Here is a 12,626-nt window from a genome sequence, read left to right as displayed (position 1 = left end):
AAGTATGAAGGGCACAGAAGCATGCCACCACACAGCCAAGCTGTCTGAACATACTGTGGACACTCTGAAGCTCTGGCTAGGTATAGTACTGTAAAGTCTGGGTATGCGCTCTGCCTGGTATAGTACTGTCCAACTTTATGGCTGTCCTCCAGAACTTCGCATCCAGGGACACCCCATCTTTATGACCCCCTTCTCTCAGTCTCAGCGGCGGCCAACACGAGCTAGTATTCGGGCGTTAGTGGCAGCCCGATCCCTGGCAGCCTTGGTCCGAGCCTGCTCCAGTAAGATCTGCAGGAGGCCGATGGGGACATCCAGGGAGAGTGTGACACGCGTGTCCAGGTGAGGGTTAGCTTTGGAGTCGGTCCAGGAAGCTGAGGGCCCTGTGGTGGCAGCTGAGTGGCTCTCCACGGCCACAGAGTAGGGAAGAGTCTCCAGATGGTTCTGAGGGAGGAGCTGGGAGGTGGGGACAGGGGTCCCTGAGACAAACAGGACCATGAGCATCACCAGGGCCCACCTGGCCATCATGCTGTAAGGCTGTAAGGAGAAAACAGGCTCAGGGTCTGGACGTTCTTTGGAAGGAGACAGACTGCAAGAGGCAAGAGATGAAGAGGGGCTGGAGAGATTACAGAGGCCAGGCCAGGGACAGAGACAGAGTAAAAGAAACAAGAAGAAAGCCAAGACAGAACCAAACAGAGGCAGGAGCCAGATAGAAAGAATGAAAACGTGTCCTGAGGCACGGTAGTGTATGTCTATAATGTGTCCTGAGGCACGGTGGCGTATGTCTATAATGTGTCTTGAGGCACGGTGGCGTATGTCTATAATGTGTCCTGAGGCACAGTGCTGTGTGTCTATAATGTGTCCTGAGGCACGGTAGTGTATGTCTATAATGTGTCCTGAGGCATAGTAACGTATGTCTATAATGTGTTCTGAGGCACGGTGGTGTGTGTCTATGTGTCCTGAGGCATGGTAGTGTATATCTATAATGTGTTCTGAGGCATAGTAACGTATGTCTATAATGTGTCCTGAGGCATGGTGGTGTGTCTATGATCTCAGCACCTGGGAGGCTGAGGCAGGATCAAATTTGAAGGCAGCTAGGTTACATAATGAGACCCTGTCTAAAAACTCCAAAGACAACAGAAGGAGAACAAGTAGAAGCTAAGGACAAAGATAACCAGGGGCAGAGAAAGAAGGGGGCTGGGCTGGCAGGGGAGTGGCTGGGGAGGAAGAGAGGAAGATGAATGGGACGGGGACAAGGGGACAAAGCAAATGGGGAAGAGAAGAAGAAAGACAAGGCAGGAAGAGAAAGAAACCACCTGGAATCCTCTCGAGTTAAAGAAAGACTCAGAAACAGAGACAGCCCACATGACAAAATGGAGACAGGTTCTGAGTGGCAGGGGGGACAGAGGGGACAAGAGCCTCCGAACCTCCCAGTCTCCCAGACATCCCCACTCACCCAAATCCCAGGACCACTCAACCCCAGACCCTTCCCATCCTGACCCAATGTCAGTCATACCATTACCAGCTTCCTCCAGGGAAGACCGGGGACACTGGAGCTGCTGGGGCTGGGGCCAGGCAATGCTCTCCTGCGGCCTGACCCTTTACTCCACTTCAAGGCCCATTTATCTCCCCCAGCCTCCTGGGGTAGGAGCTAGGGCATGTTTCCTGGCATGAGGCAGCCCCCCCACCTATGACTCATCCCCTCCTGGGGAGCAGTAAGGACATCTCCTTAGCCCCCACCCTATTTACATCTGGGGGGGGCAAGCTAGGGGAATAAGAGCACAGAAAAAACCAGGGCCAGGTATGAGGACTCTATGCCATGCAATATAATGCTGACTACCCCTCCCCGCAAGGAACTTTGTTTCCTGATACCCCCATCGCACCCAAGAAATCAACAACGAAGGCCTTTTAAAAGAGCAGCTTTAATGTTCCCCCCTCCCCGAATCAGCACCATGGCATCACAGCCTTGGGTCAAGGGGCAGGTCGGACACCAGTCATATCCATTCACTGCCCACAACCACCCCCATGAGTCATCTGCCAGGAAAGCAGGCGCCACAATGGGGATTTGTCCCTAAGGGGGAAAGCTAGACCCACAGGACCAAGTCACTGAAATCGTGGACACCACGCACGCTCACGTGCACACAGAACTCTAGCACCAAACGGAGATCGGCAGGACCCTGCTGAGCCCTGCCACCTCCAGGGACTGCTGACCATCAAACGCGTCATTCAGGCCTCAGCCCTAGGCAGCACCTGTGTGGAACACACCAGAAAACATCCTGACCTTTCCCAACATGAAACCTGCACAGAAACATGGCAAAGCAATCGTGAGGGATTGAGAGTGGGCTCTGACTAAGAGAGGGGACCCTTGACAAAAAGGAACATGGAGAGGAACCATGCAGGCTCCATAGCTGGGGAAATATAGCCACACTGATACATGTAGGCTCAGCGTCACTGAGAGAATCTGAGCCCCTACCTGTTTTCTGGCTGTGGACCACTTGAGGTGGGCAGCGACGCTCACATGCCTCACGGGTTCCAAAACGGTTGGCATTCCCTCCGCAGCCACCGTAGACAAAGGGATGACAGGCTGTGCCACCAGGCACAGCCCGATGGTACCAGCGCAGGGTGTAGGCAGTACAGGAACCCTCATCCAGTGGTAGGGAGCAGGGGTCTAGGGTTATTGGTGGTTAGTCATTGGGGATAGTGGGGGTCAGAGGAATGCAAAATCAGCAATAGATCAGCAATGGGATGGGCTTCATCTGCCACTACCTGAACCTCTCTGGTCCCAGCCCTTGCTATCACCGTCGCCATCCCAGGGAACCTCGGGGTCCTGGTAGTCTTGCACAGAATATACCGAGTACTCAGAGAAGTCGTCGTCATCTTCAGGGGGTACCTGGCCTGCAGGCAGGGTGGGGTGTGCTTTGAGGAGGTCCCTGCTGGCTCTGGGATAGACTAGACAGCGTCTTTCTCCCCCATGTGCAGAAATGACTCTATATATGTGCAATGTGCACTGATATACATATCTGTACCCAGTCTGTATATGCCCCATGGGTTACCAGCCTCACCTTCCTCCTCTACATGAGAGACCCGGAGCACAGGCACACGGTGGAGCTGGGGGCCAGCTGTATCCGCAGCATAGCTGGGGAGGGGTCCTGGAACAGGGCAGTGATGACGCTCTTGGTTGTCATGGTCAGCCACCCTAGCCACACCCCTGCTGAGAGGGCCCAAATGATAGGCAAGAGCATCAGTGCCTTAGATGAGAAAGTTCTAGATACAGAAAGTTACTCACGTGATCCAGATGCAATAAACTGTCCCTGGCAGGCTGGAAGGGACAGAGAAAAGGTAGAATGAGGTCATGAAAAGTGAAGAACAAGAGACAAAAAAAAGATGGGAAGATGGAGAAAGAGAAACAAACAAAAACACACACATGCGGGGTAAGATGTACAGAGATACAGCAGGAGAGTCAGTGAGAGCCAGAGGAGTGAGAAGGGAGAACAGGCAAGAGGTGAAGAAGGGAAGGGAGGAGAAAGACAGGAAGAAATGTAGAGATGATGAGCCTGCAGGAACAAGAAGCTGGAAATAGACCAGGGAAGTGAGGGACCAAGGAAGTCAGGGCAGGAGGCACAGAGATGAAACCGGTCACAGTAGGAAGAAACGGGGTCCCAGAATCATCACTCCCCACCTGTGCCACATCTTCTGGGACAGCTCTGTCCTCCACTCTACCCCTCCAAATGCAGCTAGTCCAGACCACTATGCAGCCCACATCTGTCCCCCTCCATCAAGGGAGTCCTGTTAGCAGCTCTACCTAGGTGTCCTAGGATGGGGTGGAGGCAGGAGACTCCACATTAGACCCACTCACCACAATGCTGACTCATCTCCTGACGCACAAAGCCCCGAATGTCATCCTCCTGGGAACACAAGACCACAAGGCCACCAAGAACCCATGAATCATGGGTCGCATAATGCAGGGATCAAAGACTAGTCATATCAAATCAAGAGCTCTGGGACCAGAGTCAGGGTGCCGGGTGACCCATCCCACCCAGGCCAAACTCACAGTCAGTGCAGCTTCTCCTTTCTCCCCACGAGGGCCAGCAGGTCCTGGTCGCCCCTGTTCACAACAAATGTGACCAGGTCGTGACAGATCTCATAGCCAATCTCTGACTCCAAACCCAGGAATCGACACTCACCTGCTCCCCTCTCTCACCGGGGGTACCAGGAACACCAGGAGCCCCCACCACACTCTCTCCAGGGGGACCTCGCTCACCCTGTTAACACAAGGACCAAGTGGGCAGGGTCAGTGACAGAGTAGAATACAGGCAATGGGAGGACCATGGCTCCAGAGACTGGAACATGGAGATCAGAGCATGGGCTGTAGGATCATGGCTTAGAGAGGTGGGGATGGCTGGGAGAGCTTGGAGTGTAGCACCTGCTTAGCCTGTGTAAGGCCCTGGGCTATTCAAAATGAGAAAGCCAAGCTGGAGAGAGGGCTCAGCAGTTACAGCATTTGCTGTTCTTATAAAGGACCCAGGCTTGGTTCCCAGCACCCACTTGGTGGCTCACAACCTTCTGAACTCCAGTTCCAGGGGATCCAATGCCCTCTTCTGGCCTTCTCGGGCACCAGGAAGACATACGGTACACAGACTTATGTTCAGGAACAACATTCATATACATAGAATAAACAAAGTAAACACACAAAGCCAGCATGGTGGCACATGTCTTCAATCTCAGCACCTGAGATGCAAAGGCAAGAAGAATTCTAAATTTAAGACTAGTCTGGTCCACACAGAGAGTTTCAAGCCACCCAAGGCTACATAGTGAGATCCTGTCTAAAACGACAACCAAAGCAGGGAGGGTAGGGTCAAGGGTCAGGAGTCACAGATGAAGAAACGTACCTTCTGACCCTGAAGTCCTTCAGGGCCTTTGGGACCAACCCCACCAGGTGGCCCTGGGGGACCACTAGAGCCATCATTCCCTTTGGGACCTGGGAAGCCCCCAACTCCTGGGGGCCCCTGTGGATAGAAAAGCGTTGGTGACAAAAAACCCTTCAAGATGAAACCGCTCCCCTCAGATCACAGACCCCACATCAACTCACCCTCTCCCCTTTCTCGCCTTGGTCACCCTTGGGTCCTGACTGCCCATCAAAGCCTCTGTCGCCCTGGAAACAGAAGAAGCAGAAAATACACTCAGCCCTGACATCCCTCACTCCACTCCTGCACATCCTTGAGCTTTGTACGCCCTCTGGACCAATGCCCTCTACAGTGGATGATCCAGCCACCTGTTTCAACTATAATCCCATGACACAAACCCCACTCAATCCAATACAACATGACCCCCACTCTCACCTTCTATCCTTTTACCCTGACTTTCTGTTGTGACCCCAATCTCTCCTGAAATCTCAAGAACAGCTACACAAGTTCCCCCAAAGCCAGTCTTCCTTGATCCTATCATGCCTTTCTCTATCCTGCCTGACTCCACCCCCATCATGTTCATTATCAAGAGCTGCTGTACCTTGGGACCGATCAGACCCTCTTTGCCAGGAGCCCCAGCCTGACCGGGCATACCAGGCTCCCCCTAGAGGAAAGAGGAAAGGAAATGTAAGGTTGATTCTCTAGCCAACTGCCCCTTGTCATTTAGGGTGGATCCTACCCTGACACTCACTGCGTCTCCTTTCCGTCCTGCCAACCCAGGGCGGCCGGGAAAACCAGCTTCTCCCTGGAGGCATCAGGTAGAGGAGTAAGCCTTGGGCCACAGCCCCACAGCGCCCCCCCCCGCACATCAGCCCCCACAGCCCTTGCTACATCCCCCACAGCCCCATCAGCCCCCAGCATCAGCCCCCACAGCCCTCGCTACAGCCCCTGCATAAGCCCCCACAGCCCCCTTATCTCTGGTAAATTTATACCTTATCTCCTTTTTCTCCATCGAGGCCACAGGCTCCCTTCATTCCTCTTTCGCCCTACGGCAGGAAAGCAGATGAGAAAACAATGTCTCAGTCAGATATGATGGCACACATCTGTGATCTCAGCACTTGGGAGGTAAAGGCAGGAGGGTCAGGAATTCAAGTCCAGGCTTGGCTACATAGCAAGTTCAAAGCTAGCCTGGACTACATGAGAACTTGGGTTCACAATTTTTTTTTTTTGAGACAGGGTTTCTCTGTGGTTTTGGAGCCTGTCCTGGAACTAGCTCTTGTAGACTAGGCTGGTCTCGAACTCACAGAGATCCGCCTGCCTCTGCCTCCCGAGTGCTGGGATTAAAGGCGTGCGCCACCACTGCCCGGTCACAATTTTTTTAAGAAGAGCCACTTCTACCTCATCTTGAATCCTTGACCTTAAAACCAACTCTTACTACTCGTTTGAGGCGTTCCAACCCGGGGCTAACACTCTGTGTAACCTGAGCCCCCAAATCGGACCCTACATCCCTTATTCTCCAACACCAGGACATCTTGAATAGAAAAACAATAGATTCTTTCTCACCTTGAGGCCCCGGGGACCCGTGAAGCCAATATCTCCTTTGACTCCTTGGAAACCAGGGGCTCCATCCTTTCCTGGGGTTCCCTGGAGGAAAGTGAGACATCCAAAGGGGTCAACCTAGACTGCAGGCTGGGACTCCAGCCACTACCCCCTGCCTTGGGGACAGGCTGGGGTCACCATCCTAGAGCTCACTAAGAGACAGAGCTTCTAGAAAAAGGAAGGTCATAAAAATGTAGGTCCCTAAAAGGCCAAAGGCCACATGGGCAGGGCTATCATGGGAACGGGGGCCTTGTGAGGATAGGGGGGTCTCTGTGGGACTGGGGCATCTTACCGGCTCACCCGGGATCCCTGCAGTGCCTGGCTCACCCTGTGGGAAACAGATTGGGCCAAGTCCTTCAGTGTGATTGTGCCCCATGCTGGCTTATCTGTGCTCACGCAGTCACAGTCAGCCAGGAAACAGGCTACACACAGATCCCGTGTGAACACACGTGCGACACGTAAGAAATCCCCACGGCAGGTGTGAGAGATATGGGAATAAACCTGAGGTGGAACGTGCCTTGGGTCCCGTGAGGCCTCGAACTCCAATTGATCCAGTTGAGCCTTTGTCACCAGGCTCTCCTTTGGAGCCCTTTAGGGGTTACCAGAAGAAAGAACAGAGTCAAGACACCCACTGTCTGGAGCACCCTAACATCCAAGGGCTCCCTTGCTCCTCTCACAGGGTCATAGCCCAGAGGGTCACCCCCCCCCCGCCTCGCCTCTCACCCTGAGGCATTGGACTCCTCCCAAGAGTCCCCATCCTCTCTGCCACCCTTAGAGTCACCACAGCCTAAATTTCCCTATTACCCACCATAAGTGTCACCCCTTCCCGTATCTCTGTGGAACACGTACATAGCCTGTAGGACCCCCAAAGGAAAACCCACCCTTTCCCTATCACCCGCCATAAGCTCCGCCCTCCCCGGCTCTCTGTGGAACTTGTACATGACCCGCAGGACCCCTGTGAGGAAAACCCACTCTCTTCCTTGTACCTTGTCGCCAGGATTCCCACTGTCTCCCCGAGGTCCTTTGTCACCATCTGCGCCTCGAGGGCCTCGTTCACCCTAGATCAGAGGTCAGAAATCAGGGTCAGGAGCTGGAGGCCCCTCATGTTCTGGAAAGCCAAGCTCTTGGCTCACCTGGGCCAGCCCCACAAAACTCTTCCTCCAGGCAAGAGAGACCCAGTTCATATGTGAACCAGGCCTACTCACCATGTCTCCTTTGGCACCTCGTGGCCCTGGAGGCCCCTCAATCACAGCTGAGTCACCCTGAGGGGCAAGAAGGGATCAGCAGAGGCAGGAGCACCCCGGTCTCCTACTCCAGCCCCCCTGATAACCACACATACCTTGTCACCCTTTAGCCCTGCGGTTCCAGCGTCACCCTATTGGGTAGAAGAATGAATCTCACCCAAGCTGGGGAGGCTCCAGAACTCAATTACCGTATCCATCCTCACCCCACTCACAGGGGGGCCTTTCCCCCACATTCTTACCTTCTCCCCTCGGTCTCCCCGGCTGCCGGGAGGCCCCTGTGTGAAGAAAATGCGATTATGACAGTGGATGAGGGAGGAATAGGGAGGAGGAGGCACAGAGGACAGAGAAGGACAGAGGACCAGAGCCAACAAAGAACCAGAGGGCTAGCACAGACTGCAGTGCCCCACGGGCACAGAGGACGTCAGGCAAGGAACTGAAGTCGTACAACAGGACCTACCATGAGTCCCCGAGGTCCTGCCTGGCCGGGGTGGCCATCTTCCCCCTGAACGGTAACATTGGGTTCACTGACTCAGAGGCTGGGACTGAGGCAGGAACGGTGATGGTAAAGGGATGGTGAGCCCTGGCTGTGGTGAGGACATACGTACCCGGACACCTGGCTCGCCACGCTCGCCTCGGGGCCCAGGCAGCCCTGCTCCGGGGTCTCCCTAGAGATCAACAGGACACCAGGGATGCGTAAGGGGACTCAATAAAGGACGGAGGGTTGTAGAAGCTCGGCAGAGCTGGAGAGTGACAATGGCAGGAAAGAGCCGCAGCATTTCATCTACCTTGTCTCCTTTGAGTCCAGAGGCGCCAGGTGCTCCCTGTGGGTCAGAGTGAAGTGAGGAACCTATGGGCTCAAAGTCCCCACACACCCAACCTCATGGCCTGCCCACACCAATAACCCTCACGTGGGCAGACTTGGGGCATTTGGGAGGTCCTACTCACCGCTAACCCTGGTGGTCCAGGTGGTCCCAAGGGGCCTGGGGCGCCTTCTCTTCCCGGAGGGCCTGCCAGACCCTATAGGAAAATTGGACAAGGGAGATGGCGGGGTGATTTGGGAACCCCCTTCTCTCTTCCTTTTAAGACTGGGCACCAACCAAGGAAGGGCCTGGGTTCCTTCCTCACCTGCTACCAGATCAGAGATCTTGAGGTCCCCAAGTTCCCACATGCTGTCCCCAGCCCTCTTACCCGCTCCCCCACAGGCCCTGGCTGGCCCATCTCTCCTCGAGGTCCTGTCTGACCAGGGAATCCAACGACACCAGGAGCACCGGGGGCACCAGGGGAGCCCAAGTCCCCCTGAAACAGATGAAAAGGAAGAGTGGTCACAGAAGGACACCATCCCCTCCCAAGCCCCAGAACGCCTTCCTCCCATCTCTGGGAACTGTGATGAGATGCTGACTTACCTTCATACCTGGAGGACCAGTTGGCCCAGGGGGGCCCTGAACCCCAATTCCTGGCTCACCCTTTAAGGGAAAGAAGGATCTTATCAGGCTTAGAGAGTCACAAGACCATAGCCCCAAGCAAAAGCCCTTCCATATAAATGTACCTTGAGACCTTTGAGTCCTGGAGCCCCTTTTTGACCCTAAAAAATAAAAAAAAAAAAAAAATAAAGATAGGGGCTGGAGAGATGGCTCAGAGGTTAAGAGCACTGCCTGCTCTTCCAAAGGTCCTGAGTTCAATTCCCAGCAACCACATGATGGCTCACAACCATCTGTAATGGGGTCTGGTGCCCTCTTCTGGCCTTGGCGCATACACACAGACAGAATATTGTATACACAATAAATAAATAATTATTTAAAAAAAAAATAAAGGTAAAATTCAAGCTGGAGCAATGACTCTATGGTCAAGAGCACTGGCTGCTTTTCCAGAGGTGGTGTGGGATATTGTTTGAACTGGGCAAAGATGTGTTCCATTTGTTTGTGCTGCATTTGTTTAATGATATAAGGATCTGTGTTTAATTATGTAAGGACGAGTTGCATTTGTTTCACTTTGCCTAACTAAGGCACCTGATTGGTCTAATAAAGAGCTGAACGGCCAATAGCTAGGCAGAGAAAGGATAGGCGGGGCTTCCAGGCAGAGAGGATAAGTAGAAGGAGATATCTAGGCTAGAAAGAGGAGGAACAAGAAGAGGAAGAAGGAGGAGGAGAGAACAAGGGACACACCTGGCAGGAAGCCAGGCACCCGCCAGCCGGCTAGACATGAAAAGCCGTGAAATTAAGATATACAGAAGAAAGAAAAGACAAAAAGTCCCAAGGCAAAGGGTAGATAAAATGAAACATTAATTTAAATTAAAAGAGCTAGCCAGAAACGTGCCTAAGTTAGGCTAAGTATTCAAAAGTAATAATAAGTCTCTGTGTCATGATTTGGGAGCTGGTTGGAGACCCCAAAGAAAAAACCTGGTACACAGAGGACTCAGGTTCAATTCCCAGGACCCACATGGCAGCTCACACTCATCCACAAGTCCAGTCCCAAGGGATCCTGTGCCCTTTCTAGCCTCCGAGGACAACAGGCAGGCCAGTGGTGCACAGACAAACATGCAGGCAAAATACTCAAAAAAGTGTAGGTGTGAATGCTAAGCTTCTATATGGACCAAAAATATTCCCAAGGGAACTCAGACGAGTATGAGCACAGGCCAAGGGAAGCCCAGATGTGACCACAGGCCCACAGAGTTCACACATGAGCGTGCAAACAAGAGGAACCGCGGATGTGGCGTTCAATGGAAAACTCCCATCAGGGAACTTCGATGTGACCACAGATGTGTACTCAGGCGGGGGTGGAAGACAAGATTATAAACACATGACCAAGGAGAGGCCTGCAGGAAATCAGCTGTGTCCCAAGTCCTGGGAGATGAGGTGGTAACGGACATGCATGGGTTCAGCCATGGTAAGGGACAGATGATTAAGCAAGGGCACACAGAAGCCAAGTTTGGGTCCATAAGTGTGGCCATGTGTCTTCCAAACAGAAACCTCCTGAGAACATAGGCATAGAGGTTAGGGATGTGACCAAACCCAAGAATGGTCCTTGTTTTCACAGTCAAGTCAGGCTTGGTCCTGCCCAGACCCCAGACTCACATCTTCTCCAGGGTCTCCAGGCTCTCCTGCACGACCAGCTTCACCCTGCACATAAAGGATGGTAAGGGTCCCTGGCCTTCCACCTCACCCCTACTCTGCCCAGAACTTACGCTGGAAGCCCAGACCCACTCACTTTCTCACCCCGTGGTCCTGGCAGTCCTCGGTCACCTTTGGCTCCCTAAGGACGCAAGGGCCGTGTAACAACACAGGTGTCAATCACAAACAGATGCATCTTGAGGTAGGCCTGAGGCCAGGGTCAAATGTGGGGGACACTGTGAAAGCTAAGACTCATGGGGATGGATTATGGGTCAAAAGACACCTACTGTCAAGGGTGTTCCACTCACCGGCTCACCCAGCAGGGCTCCAGCAAGGTCTCCTGGGGCTCCCTGATAACAGAGGGGGTCAGTGGGTCCTTTACTCCCGTTCCTCGGCCCTTTCTTTCAGAACTTCTCCCTACTCACCTTCTCGCCTTTTGCTCCAGGGGGCCCAACCACCGCCTGTGGGGAACGCCATGTGAGTAGCCTAGCCACCCTCCTTCCCATCCCCACCCTGCTTCCCAGATGATAGGTGAAAACTGGGGCTCAGGGGTGAGCAGGAGGCAGGAAGCAGAGCCAAAGGTCACCTGTCCAGGGGCCCCTACAGGCCCAGGTTCTCCTTTAGGTCCAACAGGGCCAGGCGAACCTGGCAACCCCTGGAAAAGAGCATTGTGAGGAACTCAGTCTCTTCATCATCCCGTTCCCACCGTCCCAGCTGCTATCCAGCCAGCTGGGCACAGGACCCCACAACCACCAGCTCCCCCAAAATACATACCGGCACACCAGGACCTCCCCTGTCTCCATCCTTTCCACTGGTACCATCACGACCTGGGGGTCCTGGCTTCCCTGTCTCCCCCTGAAAAGATGGAGCTCAGTCAAGATCCAGAATGATGACCCTTAACCCCTGGAGCCCAACCCAAGACTGCCAGGACTTACCACTTGTCCAGGCAAACCTGGTGACCCTTGTGGACCCTGGTGGGGGGAGCAGATACAAGGGTCACGTGGGGTGAAGGACAAAGGACACAGGAGAGTGTGGTACCTGAGGAGATCATGGTAACCCTACAGCAACTCACTTACCACAAGGCCTGAAGGGCCAGGAGGGCCAGGAAGTCCCACAGCTCCAGTAGGTCCAGGCAGACCCTGGAAGAGGAATTCGGGATGGTGACAACCCCACAGGTGTACTAGTGATGCAACCTCATGAACCACACTACTCACCCGTCCTGGGGGTCCTGTTTCTCCAGGCTCCCCCTGGAAAAGAGGCAGAAACCACATGCTCAGCTCCATCATGGGAAAAGATATGCCTGGAATTCCTCTCCTTCTTCATATGTACTGACCCATTCCCCTCTCATGTCTACACTCACCTTTAGGCCTGAAGGCCCCTGGGGTCCTGCAGGGCCAGCAAGACCCTAGGGAGGAGTGTGAAGGCAGGAGACAGGTCAGTGCTGTCTGTCCAGGCTCCAGGATCCTCATGACCAAAGCCTGGCTTGTCAACAGTGACAGTTTGTCCCCCTCCCTCCCCTCCCCTCACTAGGCAGTGCTTCCCTATCACTCACCGGGGCACCAGGTGGTCCGGGGTCTCCATGGCCACCCTGTTGGGGACAGTCTGATGAAAGGAGCCAATCGCACACAGGGAAAGTAGCGAATGATTTTCACTGGGGTTTGGCACAGGATGGGAGCAGAAGTGAGGGTTCTAATGTACTTACCGCTGGGCCAGGGGTCCCCCTTGGGCCCTGCAGACCCTGCAGAAGGAAGGGGCTGATGAACCTGGGTCCAGGC

At 53.9% G+C, this 12,626-nt stretch overlaps 2 protein-coding genes across 2 annotated transcripts in view; both read right to left on the bottom strand.

Moving 5' to 3' along the window:
* Positions 1 to 201: 201 nt before the first annotated feature.
* Ucn2 (urocortin 2) lies at positions 202 to 525 on the bottom strand. Its single transcript, XM_057769018.1, has one exon. The coding sequence runs from the start codon at positions 523 to 525 to the stop codon at positions 202 to 204; it is 324 nt and encodes a 107-aa protein (XP_057625001.1).
* A 1,499-nt stretch (positions 526 to 2,024) lies between these two features.
* Positions 2,025 to 12,626, bottom strand: part of Col7a1 (collagen type VII alpha 1 chain) — a 32,190-nt gene continuing 21,588 nt past the window's right edge. Inside the window, exons 80-118 of the mRNA XM_057766862.1 lie at positions 12,554 to 12,589; positions 12,404 to 12,439; positions 12,212 to 12,256; positions 12,066 to 12,098; positions 11,928 to 11,990; positions 11,787 to 11,822; positions 11,626 to 11,706; positions 11,438 to 11,506; positions 11,277 to 11,312; positions 11,160 to 11,201; positions 10,949 to 10,993; positions 10,816 to 10,860; positions 9,291 to 9,326; positions 9,148 to 9,207; positions 8,933 to 9,040; positions 8,690 to 8,761; positions 8,530 to 8,565; positions 8,350 to 8,409; positions 8,202 to 8,246; positions 7,984 to 8,019; positions 7,840 to 7,875; positions 7,706 to 7,762; positions 7,487 to 7,558; positions 7,018 to 7,089; positions 6,793 to 6,828; positions 6,465 to 6,545; positions 5,894 to 5,947; positions 5,653 to 5,706; positions 5,503 to 5,565; positions 5,087 to 5,149; positions 4,887 to 5,003; positions 4,182 to 4,259; positions 4,049 to 4,102; positions 3,854 to 3,902; positions 3,284 to 3,316; positions 3,060 to 3,146; positions 2,764 to 2,892; positions 2,471 to 2,665; positions 2,025 to 2,247 (exon numbers count right to left, since the gene is read on the bottom strand). Of these exons, the coding sequence (XP_057622845.1) occupies positions 2,237 to 2,247; positions 2,471 to 2,665; positions 2,764 to 2,892; positions 3,060 to 3,146; positions 3,284 to 3,316; positions 3,854 to 3,902; positions 4,049 to 4,102; positions 4,182 to 4,259; positions 4,887 to 5,003; positions 5,087 to 5,149; positions 5,503 to 5,565; positions 5,653 to 5,706; positions 5,894 to 5,947; positions 6,465 to 6,545; positions 6,793 to 6,828; positions 7,018 to 7,089; positions 7,487 to 7,558; positions 7,706 to 7,762; positions 7,840 to 7,875; positions 7,984 to 8,019; positions 8,202 to 8,246; positions 8,350 to 8,409; positions 8,530 to 8,565; positions 8,690 to 8,761; positions 8,933 to 9,040; positions 9,148 to 9,207; positions 9,291 to 9,326; positions 10,816 to 10,860; positions 10,949 to 10,993; positions 11,160 to 11,201; positions 11,277 to 11,312; positions 11,438 to 11,506; positions 11,626 to 11,706; positions 11,787 to 11,822; positions 11,928 to 11,990; positions 12,066 to 12,098; positions 12,212 to 12,256; positions 12,404 to 12,439; positions 12,554 to 12,589 (2,361 nt within the window). The 3' untranslated portion in view covers positions 2,025 to 2,236. The remainder of the gene's footprint in view (positions 2,248 to 2,470; positions 2,666 to 2,763; positions 2,893 to 3,059; positions 3,147 to 3,283; positions 3,317 to 3,853; positions 3,903 to 4,048; positions 4,103 to 4,181; positions 4,260 to 4,886; positions 5,004 to 5,086; positions 5,150 to 5,502; positions 5,566 to 5,652; positions 5,707 to 5,893; positions 5,948 to 6,464; positions 6,546 to 6,792; positions 6,829 to 7,017; positions 7,090 to 7,486; positions 7,559 to 7,705; positions 7,763 to 7,839; positions 7,876 to 7,983; positions 8,020 to 8,201; positions 8,247 to 8,349; positions 8,410 to 8,529; positions 8,566 to 8,689; positions 8,762 to 8,932; positions 9,041 to 9,147; positions 9,208 to 9,290; positions 9,327 to 10,815; positions 10,861 to 10,948; positions 10,994 to 11,159; positions 11,202 to 11,276; positions 11,313 to 11,437; positions 11,507 to 11,625; positions 11,707 to 11,786; positions 11,823 to 11,927; positions 11,991 to 12,065; positions 12,099 to 12,211; positions 12,257 to 12,403; positions 12,440 to 12,553; positions 12,590 to 12,626) is intronic.

This window comes from Chionomys nivalis, chromosome 4 (genome assembly GCF_950005125.1).
Source record: "Chionomys nivalis chromosome 4, mChiNiv1.1, whole genome shotgun sequence".
Taxonomy (NCBI): domain Eukaryota; kingdom Metazoa; phylum Chordata; class Mammalia; order Rodentia; family Cricetidae; genus Chionomys; species Chionomys nivalis.
The sequence above is the reverse complement of the archived record's forward strand: the minus strand, read 5'-3'. Positions and strand labels throughout refer to the sequence as shown.

Coding starts and splice junctions, on each gene's coding strand:
- Ucn2 (XM_057769018.1), bottom strand. CDS start 525: ATGATGGCCAGGTGGGCCCTGGTGATGCTCATGGTCCTGTTTGTCTCA.